Raw genomic sequence first — 18,255 nt, forward strand, 5'->3', positions numbered from 1 at the left:
AATAACAAGATTAGAATGTTTTCTTTCGAAGGGATGTGAGAAAAGATTGATGTGCACACAATTCAAAGACCTCGAGGGGATGAATAGGAAAGGTTACTTCCTGTGGCACTGAGGTCAATAATTAGGGGTCACAGATTATGTTAATTTGTGGAAAGCAAAACAGTGTCAAGGACAAAATAAATGAGTTGCATGGGTTTGGAATTCACCATCTTTTAAAAAAAGCGTTAAATGACATATAAAAATATATCTAAGCAAGGGAAAAGTTGCAACCTTCAACTAAATTATGAATATTTGGGGCTACTTCCTCTTCCCATTTAGTTTAATTTTAGGTGGTTTGATTAGCCAGACAGAGGGCATAAATCGCCGACAAAAACCTCATGGGCCATCCTGTTATATCAGAAGAGCAGTATTTGGAAGTCTTCAGTCACTGAGCAGGTTTGGAATGAATGCATTTTGGGACAGGATCCGAGTGAAACCAGCAGTTCCTAGAGTCATTACAGCTGATATCAGCAAGACACTCAAGGAGTTTCGGACTCGTGCCTTTCCCAATGGAAGTCACTTACATCATTGGGAATGGCGAGTTCATGAGTACTGGCTGGGGAATTGGCATCCATACCTATGAAAATACAAGGAAGTGGTTAGGAATACACTACAGATGTGAAATATCAACAATACAATCTTCTCATCTCCAATATATGAACTAAATCTACACAGCCAGATGTGTTCTTTATCACACACACATGGTCAGATTGATCATTGACCAGTTTTCTCTCTAGTTGTAAACAAAATTTGTATTTCATGATTTTCACAGAAGTGTTTTCAAATAAAAAAAACAAATCCATAAAGCTGTTTTTCAGTATGAAATGGTTATCTCAACTGTACATGCAGACACGTTTTTTTTAGTTCAATCATTGCCTGTACTTTGTACATCTTGCGTAAATTAATTTATTTGTGTCTTATTGCTAAAAAATACAAGCATGATAATTTTAACACAAATTCAAATCTTAGTATGCATATGGTCTAAGCTGGCCATGACTTTGTCCATTTGAAGTTTGGTATAATTTATAAATGCCTTTTTATTTTAGATGGGCATTTAGTGACACTTGCACTTCCAGAGTGAGATCATAGGGTGGGAGAAGGCAGTATAACAAAGCAGCTTGACAGTTGATGCCTCTCTTGACTGCACATAAAGGCTTCCAAATGCAAGATTGGTTATCTTTCCTTCTTTCATAGATGCAGCTCTCTTCTATTCCAAAATATTTCTGAAATGTCCTTGCTAAGAATTGAAGAAAGTAAGTGCTTCAGTACCATCAAATCAATGAAGTTAAATGCAGTGCATTGGAAACCAGTCCACACATTTTTACCAATAAACACACACCAACATGTGATTTGTCTCGTTACAAAAATTCAAATCCATCAATTAAAAGTGCATTGAGCCAAAAATGTTGGACTTTTCCATCCCCAACACAAGCCCATCCCAAAATGAATGTTGTTGTTGCAGTCTCCATTACAATTTTTTCCCTTTTGGCTACGTGAAAGTAAAATATTACAAACAGAAATCTGACGTCCGCTGAAACAATCAATTTGAAACATTAACTGTTTCTCTCGTAACAGATACTGTCTGACCTGTTGAGCGTTTCCAGCATTTTCTGTTTTCATCGCTGTCTAGAAAGCATAATTTACCTTCCAAATGGAAGCTCAGAATTGCTTACATTACTTCCAGATTGAATCTCCCCAGGACCAATATAAACATATTTGAATTATATATGACCAACCAAAATGCTTGTCTCACAAGGAAGGCAGCTGCATCAAAATTAACACCACTGACCCAAAGCTGAACACACAGCTGCTGTCACTGATTCAATGCTCCTGCATTGTTTTGCTACCTTCTCTGCTGTGACCAAGAGAAACAAATTGAATTGCCAAATATTCATATTTATCAACTTATTTCCATACAAAATATCTCGAGAATCTACAGCATTATTGCTGGAAGACTAAGTAACAAAATACTTGGCCATTATTACTGTGTATTTGGGAGACTAATCACAATTAAATGTTTTAATAATTGTTTTAAAGGATTTTAAAACATTTAAAAATCACCACTTTCACATGACTACATGCATTTTCCATTTTTTAATTAGCATCTATAAAATGCGAAAAATGTTTAAAAAAAAGACAGATATCACCATCTTTCTTTGATTTCTGTGATGTAATCTCAACGCCAGTTGCTTTGATATATCAGGGATCTCTTTAGATTGATAACAACTCGTAATGGAAAAGTCATTGCAATCTTTTTGAATGTTGACTGCATTTGCTGTTACTTGGCTATTGAATGCAAGATCCTTTCAAATTGTACGGAAGAATCTAATTATGGGGAATTGTCAAAGTACATTTAAATAAACCATGATATCTTTTTGTTGCGACAAAACCTATCAAACAGTTCCTACTTTGGGATTGCCCCACTCAGCGAGTCTGACTCAGTTTGTCATTCTAGTACCTATTTTTTCCATTTTTAAGACCGTAAATATGCATCAGTCAGAATTTAAAAAGACCTTTGTGAAAATCATTGGAAACAACTACCGTTGCTTTGGATTATAAATTACCATCAGGTCACACACAGATCTACAATGGCCATTCATTTTTGTTTGTATATTCAAAAATTAAACCCTCTGCAGAAGCAGCACTTTCTTCCTTTAAAATTACTTGTTTAAGCAACACCAGTCTTTACATTTTCTGCAACTTAATACATAGCAATTATTTTAATTAAAATGTACTGTATAGATGTGAAGAAGAGTTGCTGCTGGATTAATAACTTCACAAATACCATGATAAACTGATCCACATCCAAACTACTCATTCGCCTCCATTCAGTCAAAAGCAGGTTAAAAACAGAAGAATGCGAAAAATTAATTTTGCTTTACAAATGTTAATTAACTTTAGATTAAATCCTGAAGCAATGAGCATATATCCATTCCACATTTATAAACAGAAACAATAGAGAGAAAAGAGAAAAACAGAGGTGCCAAGAAAAGGAGCTGAATAGGGCACTGTGGGTACGTACCAGGGAAACCAGGGGTGGTCTGCCCAAGGGGAGTAAAGGGGGTATGCTGCATAGCCAACTGATGAAGCTTGGTCAACTGCTGAGGGTAGGAGGGGAAATTAGAACTAACTGATTACTTAACAATAACACAAACACTACTCTTAGAAACAAAAAAATAAAGTCAGTCAATGAACCATGCTGTAACATGGCAAACACTCAATTTGATGGAAAATAAGGATACTTTTTCTTCAAAATTATATTTTCTGTGCGTGGGATCTCATCTTTCCTTAATGTCTCCCATTATTAAAAAGGATCAGAAAAACTGTCGTAAGCCTGTAGCAATCAAGAGGAAGGAAAGATTTGGTCTCAGCACTGAGAGCCAGCAAGAGTTGCTTAGCTCCCTCTGGAAATAGATGTGGCAAATAGATGTTGCCCATCTGAGACCCACTGATACCTATGCGACAAGGGACAAGAGATTTAGCCTCTTTTGGGACTCAAACGTACCCCAGCTTCCTGAATCTTCATTACAGTTTTTTAATTCCATTTTTTCTCTCAAGGACTCTGGTCTCCATGCAGATTCCTTCAGCTGGGAGGATGGGTGAGCAAGCTGCGGACCTCTCCACAATGTTGATGCCAACGCCGATTTATAGTCAGCCGACAAGAGGCAAGCATCCTGTGGAGCAAGATGGCCAGTGTCAGAGTTGAAATGCTCCCATAGCATGAGACCCTGCCTTGCTGTTTGACTGAGAAATGGAAGAAACCCATTGCAAGTCTGTGTGGAAGATTAGAGCTCTGACACTGTTGGCATCAAACAACTGTTGATATATTGTGGCAGAAATTGTATTTTAGGCAGCAGTGCAAATCAAACCCATAATGCATGGAGTAATTTTAACCTTAAGGATACCTTTATTTTACATTGCAATCAGAATCTAATTAAAAGGCTAGGCTTGTTGATGCGTGCCCCACAGCCACTCCTCAACAAAAACAATAGGGTTGGTAGCCAAGTCACATTGCTACCAAGAACCACAAGAGAAAGGAATGGATTCCACATTGAGATATATCAACTGACACTGACCATCCAGTAACAGATCTTGCAGCTTCTGTAATATGCTGAGGCAATTGTTAAAGAATAATAGGTTTAGGTGCCTACTGAATTTTGCAATATATCAATTGCCTGAGTGGTTTAAAGTGCGTTTCTGTGCCTCAATGCTGAAGACATTTGACACAAGTATATTTGGCTGGTAGGAAGATATAGGGGGTTTGATGAAAAAACATTAATGGCTATAATTCTAATTTGCTTTCATTTTCGAAGGAAATCTGAAGAATGGCATCATTTGAATTTCCTATCAATATCAGCACCTTGTAATTTACCAGATATTTACTTTTTTGAGAAAAATATAAACTCCCCAGATGTATATATTCCATTTTACTCACAAATTAGTAAAAGTGGTAAAAATTCTTACTGTCTCTGCTGGAAACATGCAAAAAATGGCAATAGCACAGGTGTGAACATTTGAAGGACATGTACGGTTTGATTTTCATCCTTTAAATGATGCTTCATTATTCTGATACCAAAGATAAGAAGAACGAGAGGTGATCTCATTGAAATATTTTTATTTTGTTACACACAGCCTGACAGGGTGGATGTAGAGATGATGTTTCCCTTGAATTGGATGACCAGAATGAGGGCGACAGAGTCTCAAGATAACAGGCTAGTCAATTGGAATAGCAATGAAAAGAAATGTCTTCGGCCATGTGTAGTGAATCTTTGGCCTTCTCTATATAATGAGACTGTGGGGGTTTAGTCACTGTGCATATTCACTATTGATTTTTAGATAATAAGAAAATTAAGAGATAAGAGAATAATATAGGGAAGTTATGGATATATTTGGAAAACAACCAAGATATTATCAAATGACATGGGGTCAAATAGCCTATTTCAGATCTATTTATTATGTAATGTTAAGGTTGTGGACTGAGATATCTTTGAGAAAATGGAGAAATCATATGAACATTAAACATTAACTCCACAAAACATTGAGGTTTTGCATTTATGTATTCTATTTAATATCAGCAAAAGATATTTTGAATTCTAAGATTTTTTTTTGAAATATTGCAACATTTCTTCACACAGGTGGGGCAACAGAGAACCAATATTCTGTTCCCATGGCACAAATGCCAAGTGCATAAGGATGCAACATTTCAACCCAAGATGTAGAAGAACAATTCTCACTGGGCTCAAATATAGATATAATAATGCACTCTGCTGCTGGTAATGTATGTTTAAAATGTGCAAGTGCAGTTGGCAAAATGTTAGTAATTATGATGTGACTTGAGAGAATGCCTTTCAGTGGCATTTCTGATCACACAGAAGACGATTCTAAACAGCTACACGATCAATAAAGCCAAGTTAAAATTTTGAGGAAGTAACTTGTCATGACTTGCAAAATTTAACATGAGTCTGTTAACTAAAATTCCATTTGCCAAATTGAAAATAAGCAAAAAAAATCAGGTCTGATCAGTGATATATGCAAGGTCATCCATTCTGGACCAAATGGAGATAAATCTAGGTAATAGTGTAAAGTTATGAGCAGAATCATAATAAATTTAAGGGGCTGTCTGCATTGTTGGGAAATTTTTCCAAATTATAGAACAAAATCCAAAGGCTGAAGGTTAGCAGTGCATTCATTATAAGGATAGGGTTAGAATATTAGGTGAGGAATATTTGGTAAGTCTTCACAAAATCCTGGCCATCACATGTTTACTTCTGAGCAGCACATCATAGAAATAATTAGATTTGGAGAGGCTGAACAGAAATTAACCAAGCCCAAGTGTTCCATTATAGAGGAGCAATTACATAGCTGGACATACAACCTGCAGAATACAAATGGAAGATGATTTGAGTCAGGTAATTAAAAAATATTGAAGGGAATTGAGAGGTAAATTTCTTACACTGACGGGGCAAATCTAAAACAAAGGGAAATCAGATCAAAGTCCCTGAGGAAAATATTTAAGAGCCATTGCTAAAACTTAATGAGGGGTAAGATTGAAACCAATGACATTATGTAGGTGCCAGCTCAATGAATAATTTTAATTGGGAGTAATAGAATTTGTTTACCAGAAAGAAATGGACGTGAAGAAGGAACAGTTTCAAATAAAATCAGCTTTAAATGTTTACAAGTTTGTGTAACCAATGGAAAATGGTTGCAAAACTGTTCAAAATACTTTATCATTATGTGTATGGAACAGTACACATCAAGCATCAGATTGTGTGACTTCATTATTAATCTGATCTAGCCATGAGGACTGTGAAAGTGAGGCACTTATTTTCCATCAAATATATTTGTGGTAAACATTAAAATTTAACAAAGTGGTCAGTTAAAAACAATTACCAGAGAGCACAAATACATTGGTAACCAAACAAGTAAAATCATAATAGAATATCTTATTAATATTCATTAATAATAATATACATAATCATGCATTTTATTTTCCATAGCTCATAATTAGGGTAAGAAAGGGGGAAAAACTCACATCTGGGTGTGGAATGGCATACTGTCCCTGAATTGTATAGGCCTGAAAAAATGAAAGAAAACAATCCTACTTTGAAGCTCAAAATAAATCTCTTCCCAAAAAAATCATCCACAATTAACACCCCTGCAAGCACCTGACCTGCATCAAATTTTTGTACACCAGAATGCATGTTATCCCAGCAAAGATGTTGTCTAATAATACAAAGGAAACAATGAAAAAAAACTATAGGAATTTTACGAAATGGGATTTGGAGGTTTTAAAAGACAAAGTGAAGATGAAATGACATCTGCAAATATATTTAATTATCAAGCACCAGGTTTAATTTAGAATACAATGTTTTAGCTTTAATTCACAATGTAGCATTTGAGGAATATTTGAAAATTAGCTAATTGGACATCAGTATTTGCCATGAGTATTTATTGGTTAAGTTTTAATATGTTAACAGAAGTTTATTGCACTTATTGGGGCTACATCTTGCAAATATCTGTTCAGTCCAAAGGCATCACATTAGTTTAACAACAAATGTGACTTTGTAGTACAATAAAACGTTAATAATAATACATAAAAAGCACGGGTTGACATAAAAAGACTGCCCGTAATATAGAGATTATGTTGCTGCTCCAAATGTATTTTTAGTGTGATGTAGCAATCTGTTGATATGGTGTTTTCTGCTGCTTTCTTTGTTATTTGCTGCAATAATAAGCATTATGTGTTAATGCTAATTCAGTTTATATGATAATGTCCAAACTAATAACAAATGGATACGCAAATGTATTTAAAAGTTTGATAACAATCCCCAGGAAGAGATATTAAGATAAGCTTCAAGGAATATTTTAAATCAGGAGAACTGCAACAACCAACCAAAGCCCCACCACCTAGTAATTAATCCAAGAGCTACAAGGTAATAAGCAAAAAAATACCACAGAACCCTGATTCCCTAACGTGTTATAATGAGTCAAATTTTCAATGCTACACAAATTTAGGATTTTAAATGTATAAATGGATTAACACACAAAATTGAAAGTTTTAACTGACACTGGCCAGAGTGAAAATATTTACTATTATATTAACATTTTCCTCCATACAGGGTAAAATATTGCTTTGGTTTGTTGCTCCAGTTCTCGAGATGATTGTTTAGGTGGTTTTATTAAAATGTGATGCTATACGAATGTCTGATGCAACATCGGCCAAACAAAATTGGAAAAAGGTTTTATTTTGTTTTAGTATTAATTTTAAGTGCTGAATACTGGAAAATCTCAAAATTGGATCATCCAGTTATGCAGTGATAAATCATGCCTCTCGACTTATCTTGAAACAGTGCTTTGAAACCACTGTACTAAAAGTTCATTTAAAAAAATTCAAAAATGGACTGAAAGATTTCAGGCTAAGCACGTGACACGTTGTTACAATGTAGACAAAATCGTTGCTGAGACAAAGTGCATATTTAAGATGACCTAGAGTTACTCAATATTGTCACATATCAATGTATATGCACTCGTGGAAGGGAAAGTAGTCACACGCACGTAAACATACATATTTATATATTTACCTCCCATTCCCACACGCACACACTCATGTACATACACACACATGCACGCACGCACACACTCACTCACATACATCATACTCACACACTCTTCTAAGCAGCATCTGACATAGCTCAGTGACCATTAGGAAACAACATGCAAGTGAAGATGAGAAACCTGAATGCACTAACAGGCAGTGGCTGGTGCTGCAGTAAGAGGCTGAGGTTGGCTGCGGAGGCCGAGAGGGGATCTGCTCTTACCTGGCCACCTGCAAAAATGACGGGGGCAGAGGCGGGCTTTGGGCGGTAGGGAATGGTGGCACCTTTCGGTGGGGACTAGGAGGGACAGGGAAAGCATGTTAGAAACAGCGTTAGAACAGGTTCAACTCTGGAAGAAAAAAAAGGCAAATTCAATCATAAAACAGAGGAAAACAAACATTTTTACAACTGACACGTCATTAACCTGGAATTCATTTATTCAAGACAATTGCATCAGAAATTCATACTATCAATAAAAACAAGGAAAAAATTCAATAAGCAGATATTATTCATTGTTTTTTGATATCATCCTGCTGTTGTTCCCACATATATGCATCAAAGTAATTCTAAATTGTCTATTGCATATCACCTCCTCAATTACTTTGATTCAGCTATGAATGGTTTAACCAGTAATCTGCATTCTACATGTGCTTTCAGAGAAACAAAAACAACCATTTGGCATCAACTTGCATGCTTGGAGAGGATGTAATGATAAGCGGTGTGAGAACAAGAGGAAAATATATTGCAAGAGTAACAGATGCTCTTCCAACAGTGAGGCGTGCAGAAGCATTACTCTGGACCATATTTATTATAATGTTTCTCACACAATATCTTGATCTTGCAGTGGATACACAAGCAGCAGTGAATCCAATTCATTCGCCAGTGGGACTTCATCTTCAAATCAAGAGTTCAAGAAAATTCACCAGGATATTGCTTGGACTTACCTTAGGGAGAGGTTGAATAGCGTGCGACTTGAATGCAAGAGCTGAGGGGTGACCTTAATGAGTTGTGCAAGATCAGGAGAGATATGGTTAAAGTGATTATTCAAACTTTTTCCCCCATGGTAGAGGATTCTAAAACTAGAGAGTATTGGCTTAAGGCCAGAGGGGAAAGATTTAAGGGCGATTTCAGGGCACCTTTTACATTCAGTGGGTGGCCTGTATCTGGAATGAACTGCGAGAAGCTATAGAAGCAGAATTAATTACAACTTTCAAAAGATATTTGGACAGATTTTTGGTTGGAACATTGAACAGCACAGGAACAAGCCCTTCAACCCAAAATGTTGAACATGAACACACCTAGATGAACTAATCTCTTGTGCCTGCACATGTTCCATATGCCTCCACTCCCTGCAACATCTATGTGCATATACAAAAAACACTTTAACATCAGTATTGTATATGCCTCCACCACCACCCTTGGCAGGACATTCCAGGTACTACCACCCTCTGTATAAAACACTTGCCACACGCAACTCCTTTAAACCTTTCCCCTCTTACTTTAGAGCCAGGCCCTTTAGTGTTTGAATTTACCATTCTGGGAAAAGGGTTCTGACCGTCTACCCTATCAGTACTTCTCAATCTTATATACTTCTATTGGATCCCTCCTCAATCTCAGATGATCCAGAGAAAACAATTCAAATTGATCAAACTTCTCCTTGTACATTCTACACTCTAATCTGGCCAGTTTACGGGTAAACCTCTTCTGCACCCTCTCCAAAACCGCCAGATCTTTCCTGTAAAGGGGTGGCCACAATGAAACATAATACTCTGAATATAGACTAACAAAGTCCTATAGAGCTGTAATATGATTTCCTGACTCTTATAATGCCTTGACCTAAGACACAAGCATACCCTATGCCTTTATTGCCACTCTATCAATTTGCATTGCCACTTTCAGGGAGCTATGGACTTGGACCCTAAGATCCTTCTTTACATCAATGCTGGTAAGGATCTTTCCATTTACTGTACATATTCCACTTACATTCAATAGAAAGGGTTTTAAAAGGATATGCAGGCAGATGAGATTAGTCAAGAATGCCAACTTGGCCAGCACGGACATGGTGGGCCGAATGGCCAAATAGTTTTATGATTCGAAAAAAAACATACCTGATTCATTATGATAATGCCCCTGCAACTAAAGGTATGGCAGTTTATGTAAACACATCCACTAAGAATTTAATTAAGGCGGAGTCTACTTTACTTTATGTAGGAATTTTGCTTTAAGAAAGGAGACAATAGTATGCTTCAATTTGCAAATTAGAAAATTGAACATTTTTCACTTTGATCCTTGTGAGACGAGGTAGGTGAGTAAACCAGCATCTGCAATTCCTTGCGTCTCTTGGTCAGTTATAAAAATCAAACATTATCCAGTCACCATTACTGAGAACTGCTTTATCGATTATGTTCAAGACTCTATCAATAAATCCTTGGTTGTGTTACTATCTATGTAATTGAAAACTTCCAATTTGTAAGGCAATGGTTAAAAAATTCAGAAAAATGAATTTATTTGAAGGCTTCTAGATTTTAATCTACAAAATCTTACCTCTCCAGCCACCTTTAGAAGATTCATTTCACATTTGCTGTTCTTTACTCCAATTACTTAGTGGAATAATGGCAGAGGCATTTCAATAAGTTCTAGTTTTAAAAGAAATCCCCACCTTGAAATACTGTTCCAATCCCACATTAGAGTAAAGCAGTTAATATTAGCATCCATGATTCTTGCTTTTCAAAATTAATAACAAGAACTATTTACTTAAAACAGACGCAGCTGTTATCAGCTCTATCTTCAAGTAACACCTGGATTAGAAGGACCCTCATTCAGGACACTGAGAGCTGAAAGGCAAGGTAAAAGGGAAACAAATCCCATCGTCCCAACTTTCTGGTCATAATCATTTTACCGAGAGAAAGATTTCTCACTTTTCACTCATCTTAGAAACACAACAAAGTCAAGTTAATTTAATGCAACTAATGATGCCATGAGTCAAGATGCATATTCAGCACCTGAAGTTCCTTGTGTCGGAGGACTTTTAACTTCTATGGGGATAATCTAATAAATAAATAACATGATTTTCTGTTGTGATATCACTTATTTAAGTGTAAGTACTTGGGTGTAACGATGACAGTAACATTTGTTCAGGTTAGACCAAATACCCAACGATGGTTGTGTTTGCAGTTTCAAAAAAGAGCTCAGGATGGAGAATACCACAATGAAATATTAATATATCAAGGCAAAAACTAATTCTTACAATAAGCACAACCAAATTGCCACATACCATCTTTGCATTTGGGGGAATATTGGAATTTTTCTTCTTAGACACTGTCTGCAAACACTTCACTGATTAAAAAAAACAAATGCTGCAAATTCCTTAAGTCTGATATCTTATGGGTCAGCTACCATGGAACTTTATCAAGTGTCTCAGAAGAATCCGTGTAGGCATCATCCACCAACCTACCATCATCAATCGTCTTCCTCACTTCCTCCAAAACCTCAATCGCATTAGTACGATTTGGCCTGACTCAGACAAGGCCATGCTGACTGCCCCTGAAGAGCCCATTCTCTTCCAAAATTTTAATTGGATGAAAATCATGAAAAATCATCAACATAAAATGTTCGGCCAGATTTCACTGTTGGCTCGATTGTGGTTTTGCAAATGATTAGTTGCATTGCATTTGTGTTAACGGCATCCTGACTTCTGCCTCTGTGCTGTCAAGGTGTTGAAGTCATTGGGAGCGGAATTACAGCAAAAACTAAGAACAAAGGGTTGAGGACAATCTGGTCAAAACTCTTGCTTTTTCCATGCCTGATGAGAATTTCCAGCAGTTGCCTTTTTTATTACTTGATAAAGTTATCTGGTTTGTTATGGGGATGTTAGAAATATTTCTGTAAGTTGCTTGTTTGCACATTTCCTAAGTGTTTAGTTTACAACATAACTTTACATGACTTTCATAAGGATTTTGTTTCAGCTTAAAAAATATACAAGTAATAACTGACTAGTTTAGTGGTCAGTTGATCACTCGTGTTTAAAATAATACTTATGCAGCCACTACAGAATATTCTCAGTTTGGCAGCAACATATTCTAGAACAATTTTGTGACTGCCATCATGTTACTACATTAAAATGCTGAATTATTTATTCAATTAATTACTTCATATTCAATTTGAATGAAAGGTTTATATGGGGATTCACATTTTATGAAATGCTCATGTGCATCTATTATATTTTGTAGATTTTGAAAAGAAGCACAATCAAATTATGTCCATCTTTCCACAGGACAGCTAGAAGCTAACAAAACTATGAATCTCTGTGTCCCTAAGAAAATGTAAGTGCATTTCAGTGGTTGTTCCACTAAAAAAATTCTCCAATCTGGGCTCTTGGTCATAACTGTAAATGCAACATGACGTGGATAAATCCAGTAGGAATTTGAATGATGAATAATGTCAAGTAAAATACAGAGAGTCTGTGGAATTCTCTGCCTCAGAGGGCGGTGGAGGCCAATTCTCTGGATACTTCCAAGTGAGAGCTAGATAGGGCTCTTAACGATAGCGGAGTCAGGGGATATGGGGAGAAGGCAGAAACGGGGTACTGATTGGGGATGATCAGCCATGATCATATTGAATGGCAGTGCTGGATCGAAGGGCCGAATGGCCTACTCCTGCACCTATTGTCTATTGTCTTTTGTCTATAAAAGACATGTCTACTTAATCTCTCTGGAACCTTGACCTGTAAATACCACCAAACACAAATATGTTTTCACAATGATTATTTGTGAAAATTTGAGATAATTTCTATTGATAATGTAATTAGTGTTATGCAACATTGATTAAACATATTAATGTTAGAGTTTTGTTGTGCACTTTTAATTATCTATGTGGAATTTGAATGGGTAGATAGGTGAAAACTATAATCAGAATTTAAATATGGAAATGGAACAAAGAGCTGACACTGCATCTGTTGCAAGATATTGGCAGACTGGCTAGCTCAGTTTGTAGAATTGTGGGTCTGAGCTTCACGTTGGGCGTGTCTTCATTTCTAGTTAAACAAAGAGAACCAAAAAGATATGAATCTAACAAAAACAATTGATGCTACACTTCAAATCTGAATAACCACCTATGATCTTAAATATTTGCTCTAGCATTTACTCATGTTACAAAATTAATTTAACTTTATCTCATAAGGTACAACCATCCATTTTGTCAAATCCAAAAGTTAAATAACAAAGTTGCCATCACTTCCTCAATAAAGCTTTCTATTCTTGATGCTCGCCTTATACTCTACCTCCAGCATCACCACACATATTTGCTTCACACATTGGATGATTGCATCAGGCATCCCGGAGATTGTAACAGCTCGCTCAGTGGAATTAGGCAGCATATCCCCTGCCACTTGGACTTGAGCCCCTGTCGACTGGAAAAGAACAACAACAAAAAATCACATCTGTGCAGAACCGATATGTTGGCTACTAGGGGTAAAAACTCCCAGGTGTGGTTCTAAAGGCTAGAAAATGTTTATGTGGTACAATGAATGAATAGATCCTCTGACTGTTTAATGAGACCTGGCCACATTATTAATAGATAATATATTTCAATTAATATGCAAACCTAAATATGCACATGTAAAATAAAAATAAGGCAAGAACAGCATAATAGGTTATAATCTTATTTAACATTGAAGTATATCGTAAACATATTAACTATTAGATTAGTGAACATTCAATAAAATGGTATTACGGTCGAGGTGGTGCTGGACGTCTTAAGGCATATGAAGGTAGATAAATCACCCGGGCCTGATCAGATATATCCAAGGACACTGTGGGAAGCTGGAGCAGAAATTGCAGGTGCCCTGGCTGAGATATACGCATCGCCATTAGACACGGGCGAGGTGACGAAAGACTGGAGGGTGGCTTATGTTGTGCCTCTGTTCAAGAAGGGCTGCAAGGAAAAGTCTGGGAACTATAGACCAGTGAGCCCAACATCTGTGGTAGGCAAGTTACTGGAGGGTATTTTGGGGGATAAGGTATATTATATATAGATATATATATAATGGGAGATCGTGTTTTAATAAATCTGATTGAGTTTTTTGAAGATGTAATCTAGAAGGTTGATACAGGCAAAGCCATAGATGTTATGGACTTCATATGGACTTCCACAAAACATTTGCTTTGCAGGTTGCTCTGGTAGGTTAGATTGTATATGATCCAGGGAGATCTAGCCGACTGGATCGAGAATGGAAGGAAGCGGAGGGTGATGGTGGAAGGTTGCTTTTAATCCGCACCGGAGCCCTGTGACTAGTTGTGTCCCTAAAGGAAAGGTGCTGGGCATATTGCTGTTTGTGACATATCAACGATTTGGATGAGAATGTAGTAGGCATGCTTACTAAGTTTGCAGATGACCTAAAAGTTGGTGGTATCGTAAATAGCGGGGATGATTGGCATATGGAATGAGCTACCAGAGGAGGTTGTTGAGGCACGTACAATAGCAACATTTAAAAGGATAGGTACATGATTAGGAAAGTTTTTGAGGGACATGGGCCAAACACGAGCAGGTGGGACTAGTGGGGCATCTTGGTTAGCATGGGGAAGTTGGGCCGAGAGGCCCATTTCCATGCTGTGTGACTTTATTTCATTACAGTAGTAAAGCAATTTTTACGTTCAGTTAAAAATATATACATTATGCTTTATTTCAAACCAAAACACCAGCAGAAAACCAACTTCACTGCCACCACCCATACATCAAATCAGAGGCTGGGGCAACTCAGATGAGCAATAATGACCATTGTTCTGGAAATTGGTACCTGTACTCCATTGCGAGTGTTGCACACCAACAAATAACATGTTATTTTGGGTTGGGCATTCACATCAAAAAATGCGCTCTAACAAAGATCAACTATAGTCTAGAGGACTACCAAATGAAGTGAAAAGACAACCTCACGAATTTCTTTGATTTTGGAGCCTCCTTTTCCAATCAGAGATCCACACTGGCTGGCTGGTACAACGAGCCGCAAGGTCACGGGTGGTTTACTGGTGGCTGTACTGTTGGTCATTGAATTATCAATGTCCTGAAATTAGAAACAAATTCTCAACTAAACATTAGCTTATGTCATTGTTTAATTGTTTAATCATTTTTATTTTATTTTCAACATAATGTGGTAATTAATAACCCAGTCATACTTAGTCTGAAAAATTGGTGGTTTGCTGCCTTCATAAACCAGAGCAGATGGTACTTAGAAGGTATGCTTCAAGGCCAGTTCGCAGATTTTTATAACATGATTCCTTATTTGTAGGCCGGGATAGTATGAACCTTGGAGGGACATAGAAACATAGAAAATAGGTGGAGTAGGCCATTCGGCCATTCAAGCTATTCAATATGATCATGGCTGATCATGCAAAATCAGTACCCTGTTCCGGCAGGAAGTGGCAATCTCCTGCTATTTTTCATCCTTTCTGGACAATTAATTCTGGACAGCCTTGGTGGACTGGAAGAGTACTTTCTGCATGTGTACGTACACGCTGGGGTCAAGGCACTTTGGTAATGGAGCAATTAAATGACCTGTCAAGTGAGTGATTTTTTTCCTTTGACAGCATATAACTGCTTCAGGAGCTGTACTCATCCAGGAAGTTGGAGAATATCTCATCACATTTTTGTTTTGCGGATGTTAAAAAAAAACTGAGGGGGCGGGGGGGAGGGAGAGAGAGTAAGAGAAGGCACTGCAGAATATTCAGTTCTGGCCTGCTCGTGTAGCCAGAGTACAAATTCAACCAAGTTTATAGTCAACAGCAACCTTCAGTCACTGTTAGCAATAATTTGAAAGCTAGAAATATAGTTCAATACCAATGGGCTGTGATTTCGCTCTTTTTTAGTTGCTTGGCACTTAGTGGCATGTAATATTCACACAACACATTAACTAATGCTTGAATTTTGTTTATATCCTGCTGAATTTAAGCATTACAGTTGCAAAGAAAAATAAATGCTTCAATCACATCTCCAATTCTGAACATACAATGGGTGGAAAGAAGCTGGAATTGGTTGGTCATAGGTCACTGCCCTGAGGGAATCTTGCAACGAGAGTGGTGCTGCTGATCAACTCATGATCATGGATATTTAAACTGGATACATGGATATTTAAACATGGATATTTAATACCTACAATATTTCTCACAATTTGTATCCAATGTGGAGAAGTGCTACTTCGTTAGCTAAGTGATGATGTTCAATAGAAATCAAAAGGATAATTTCTTTCAGGGTTTTTGATAGGCATGGTGGACAAATGCTGAAAAGATAGTAGGCGTGAAACAAAAGGATCAAACAGTTACGAATTGTGAGATTGGAGGCAAGAATGTAGATGGAAAGAAATGGGAGGGGAACAATAGGTACGAGTCCAGGTGTGGCACAGGGGGGGGGGGTTATGTATTTACCTAAAATTAGAGAATTAATTGTTCATACCATTGTGTTGTTACCCAAGTTACCCAAGCAAAGTATCAGGTGTTGTTCCTCCAGTTTGCATGTGACCTAATTCTGGCAATGAAAGAAAGATCAGTATGGTAAAGGAATAAAAGTTATGGTTAGTGGAAATCCCATAGGCTTCGGCAGAGCGGGTGCGGTGTTCGGCGAAACAGTTGCTGAGTCTACACTTGGTCTCACCCATGTACAGGCCACATTGGAGCATTGGATGGAGTAGATGAGGTGCACGTGAATCGCTTTCTCATCTGGAAAGACCGTCCCTATAGCTCATCCTAAAGAAACCACATTTTACTAAAGAGCAAAGATATCTCAGATGTCCTAGAATTAATATTCTATAACCTCATCTTGGGAGCAGATCACAATCACAATCAATCACAATAATACTTTATTAGCCAAGTATGTTTTGCAACATATGAGGAATTTCATTTGCCAAGTCAGTCATCATACAAATAAAAAGCAACTGAACACACAAAACACATTTTAACATAAACATCCATCGCAGTGACTCCACATTCTTCATGGTGATGAAAGGTGAAAAAAAGTTAAATCTCTTCCCTTTGTTCTCCTGCGGTCGGGGGCCTCGAGCGTGTTGACGGGATGATCTTGACTCCCGTAGCCGGCGGCGGGCCCTCCACCACGAGGCGATCAGCTCCTTCATCGGGGGGATGGCACCTCCCCTGCCCCGGTCGATCGAACCCCGTGTCGGGGCTGGTCGAACCTTCTGCGACATTGGAGCTCCCGACACCACGGCCTCTCCCGAGACTGCGAGCTCTCGATGTAAAGTCCGCAGGCCACGGTTGGTGCGATCCCAGTCAAGGGATCGACTCCAATGTAAGTCCCCACCCCACGGTAGGGCCCAAGGTCAGTCCGAGGAGGCCTCCAACTCGATCGATGGTAGGCCACAGAGCGACCGGAGAATGCGACCCGAAAATTAATCGCATCTCTGGCAAAGTAAGAAAATGAAAAATCCCCGACCCCTAACCCCACATAAAACAAACCCGGGAAAATTTACACAAACTTTTAACACACACTAAAAATTAAAAAAAGACGAAAAAACAAACAGACTGTTGACAGGACTGCCAATCGTGCAGCGCCCCTGATGGTAAAGAAATTGAGAGTAGGGGATAGCGTCTTTGCAAGAGGCAGGATGGGGCAGAAGTGTAGTTTAGATAACAGTGGGAGTTGGTAGGTTTGTAGAAGATGTCAGTTGATAGTCTGTCCCCTGTGATGGTGTCAGAGATCAGGAAATGAGAGAGAGGTGTGACAGATAGTCTAAGTGAATTTGTGAGGATGGTGGAAGGTAGTTGTTAAAATACCTAGGTTTAGAAACTGGAGTATTTATGTTTAATGCCTTATTTTGTGTTGGAAACATAGAAAATAGGTGCAGGAGTAGGCCATTCGGCCCTTCGAGCCTGCACCGCCATTCAATATGATCATGGCTGATCATCCAACTCAGTATCCTGTTCCTGCCTTCTCTCCATACCCCCTGAGCCCTTTAGCCACAAGGGCCACATCTAACTCCCTCTTAAAGATAGCCAATGAACTGGCCTCAATTACCCTCTGCGGCAGAGAATTCCAGAGATTGACCACTCTCTGTGTGAAAAAAGTTTTCATCATCTCGGTCCTAAAAGATTTCACCCTTATCCTTAAAACTATG

The 18,255-nt window shown here is 37.9% G+C and overlaps 1 protein-coding gene across 24 annotated transcripts in view; it reads right to left on the reverse strand.

The window, feature by feature from the left end:
- The window catches only part of LOC129698928 (poly(rC)-binding protein 3-like), a 215,186-nt gene that overhangs the window by 21,276 nt on the left and 175,655 nt on the right, over positions 1 to 18,255 (reverse strand). For 11 of the 24 annotated variants that reach the window (XM_055638404.1, XM_055638399.1, XM_055638395.1 and 8 more), the window contains 6 exons: positions 15,064 to 15,195; positions 13,405 to 13,545; positions 8,292 to 8,435; positions 6,575 to 6,616; positions 3,545 to 3,713; positions 564 to 616 (listed from right to left, as the gene is read on the reverse strand). In XM_055638404.1, coding sequence (XP_055494379.1) covers positions 564 to 616; positions 3,545 to 3,713; positions 6,575 to 6,616; positions 8,292 to 8,435; positions 13,405 to 13,545; positions 15,064 to 15,195 — 681 coding nt within the window. Of the gene's footprint in view, positions 1 to 559; positions 617 to 3,061; positions 3,141 to 3,544; positions 3,714 to 6,574; positions 6,617 to 8,291; positions 8,436 to 13,404; positions 13,546 to 15,063; positions 15,196 to 18,255 lie in introns of those variants that run through there. The other 13 variants (XM_055638384.1, XM_055638385.1, XM_055638383.1 and 10 more) reach the window with 13 other exon arrangements.

Source organism: Leucoraja erinacea, chromosome 7, assembly GCF_028641065.1.
Source record: "Leucoraja erinacea ecotype New England chromosome 7, Leri_hhj_1, whole genome shotgun sequence".
Taxonomy (NCBI): domain Eukaryota; kingdom Metazoa; phylum Chordata; class Chondrichthyes; order Rajiformes; family Rajidae; genus Leucoraja; species Leucoraja erinaceus.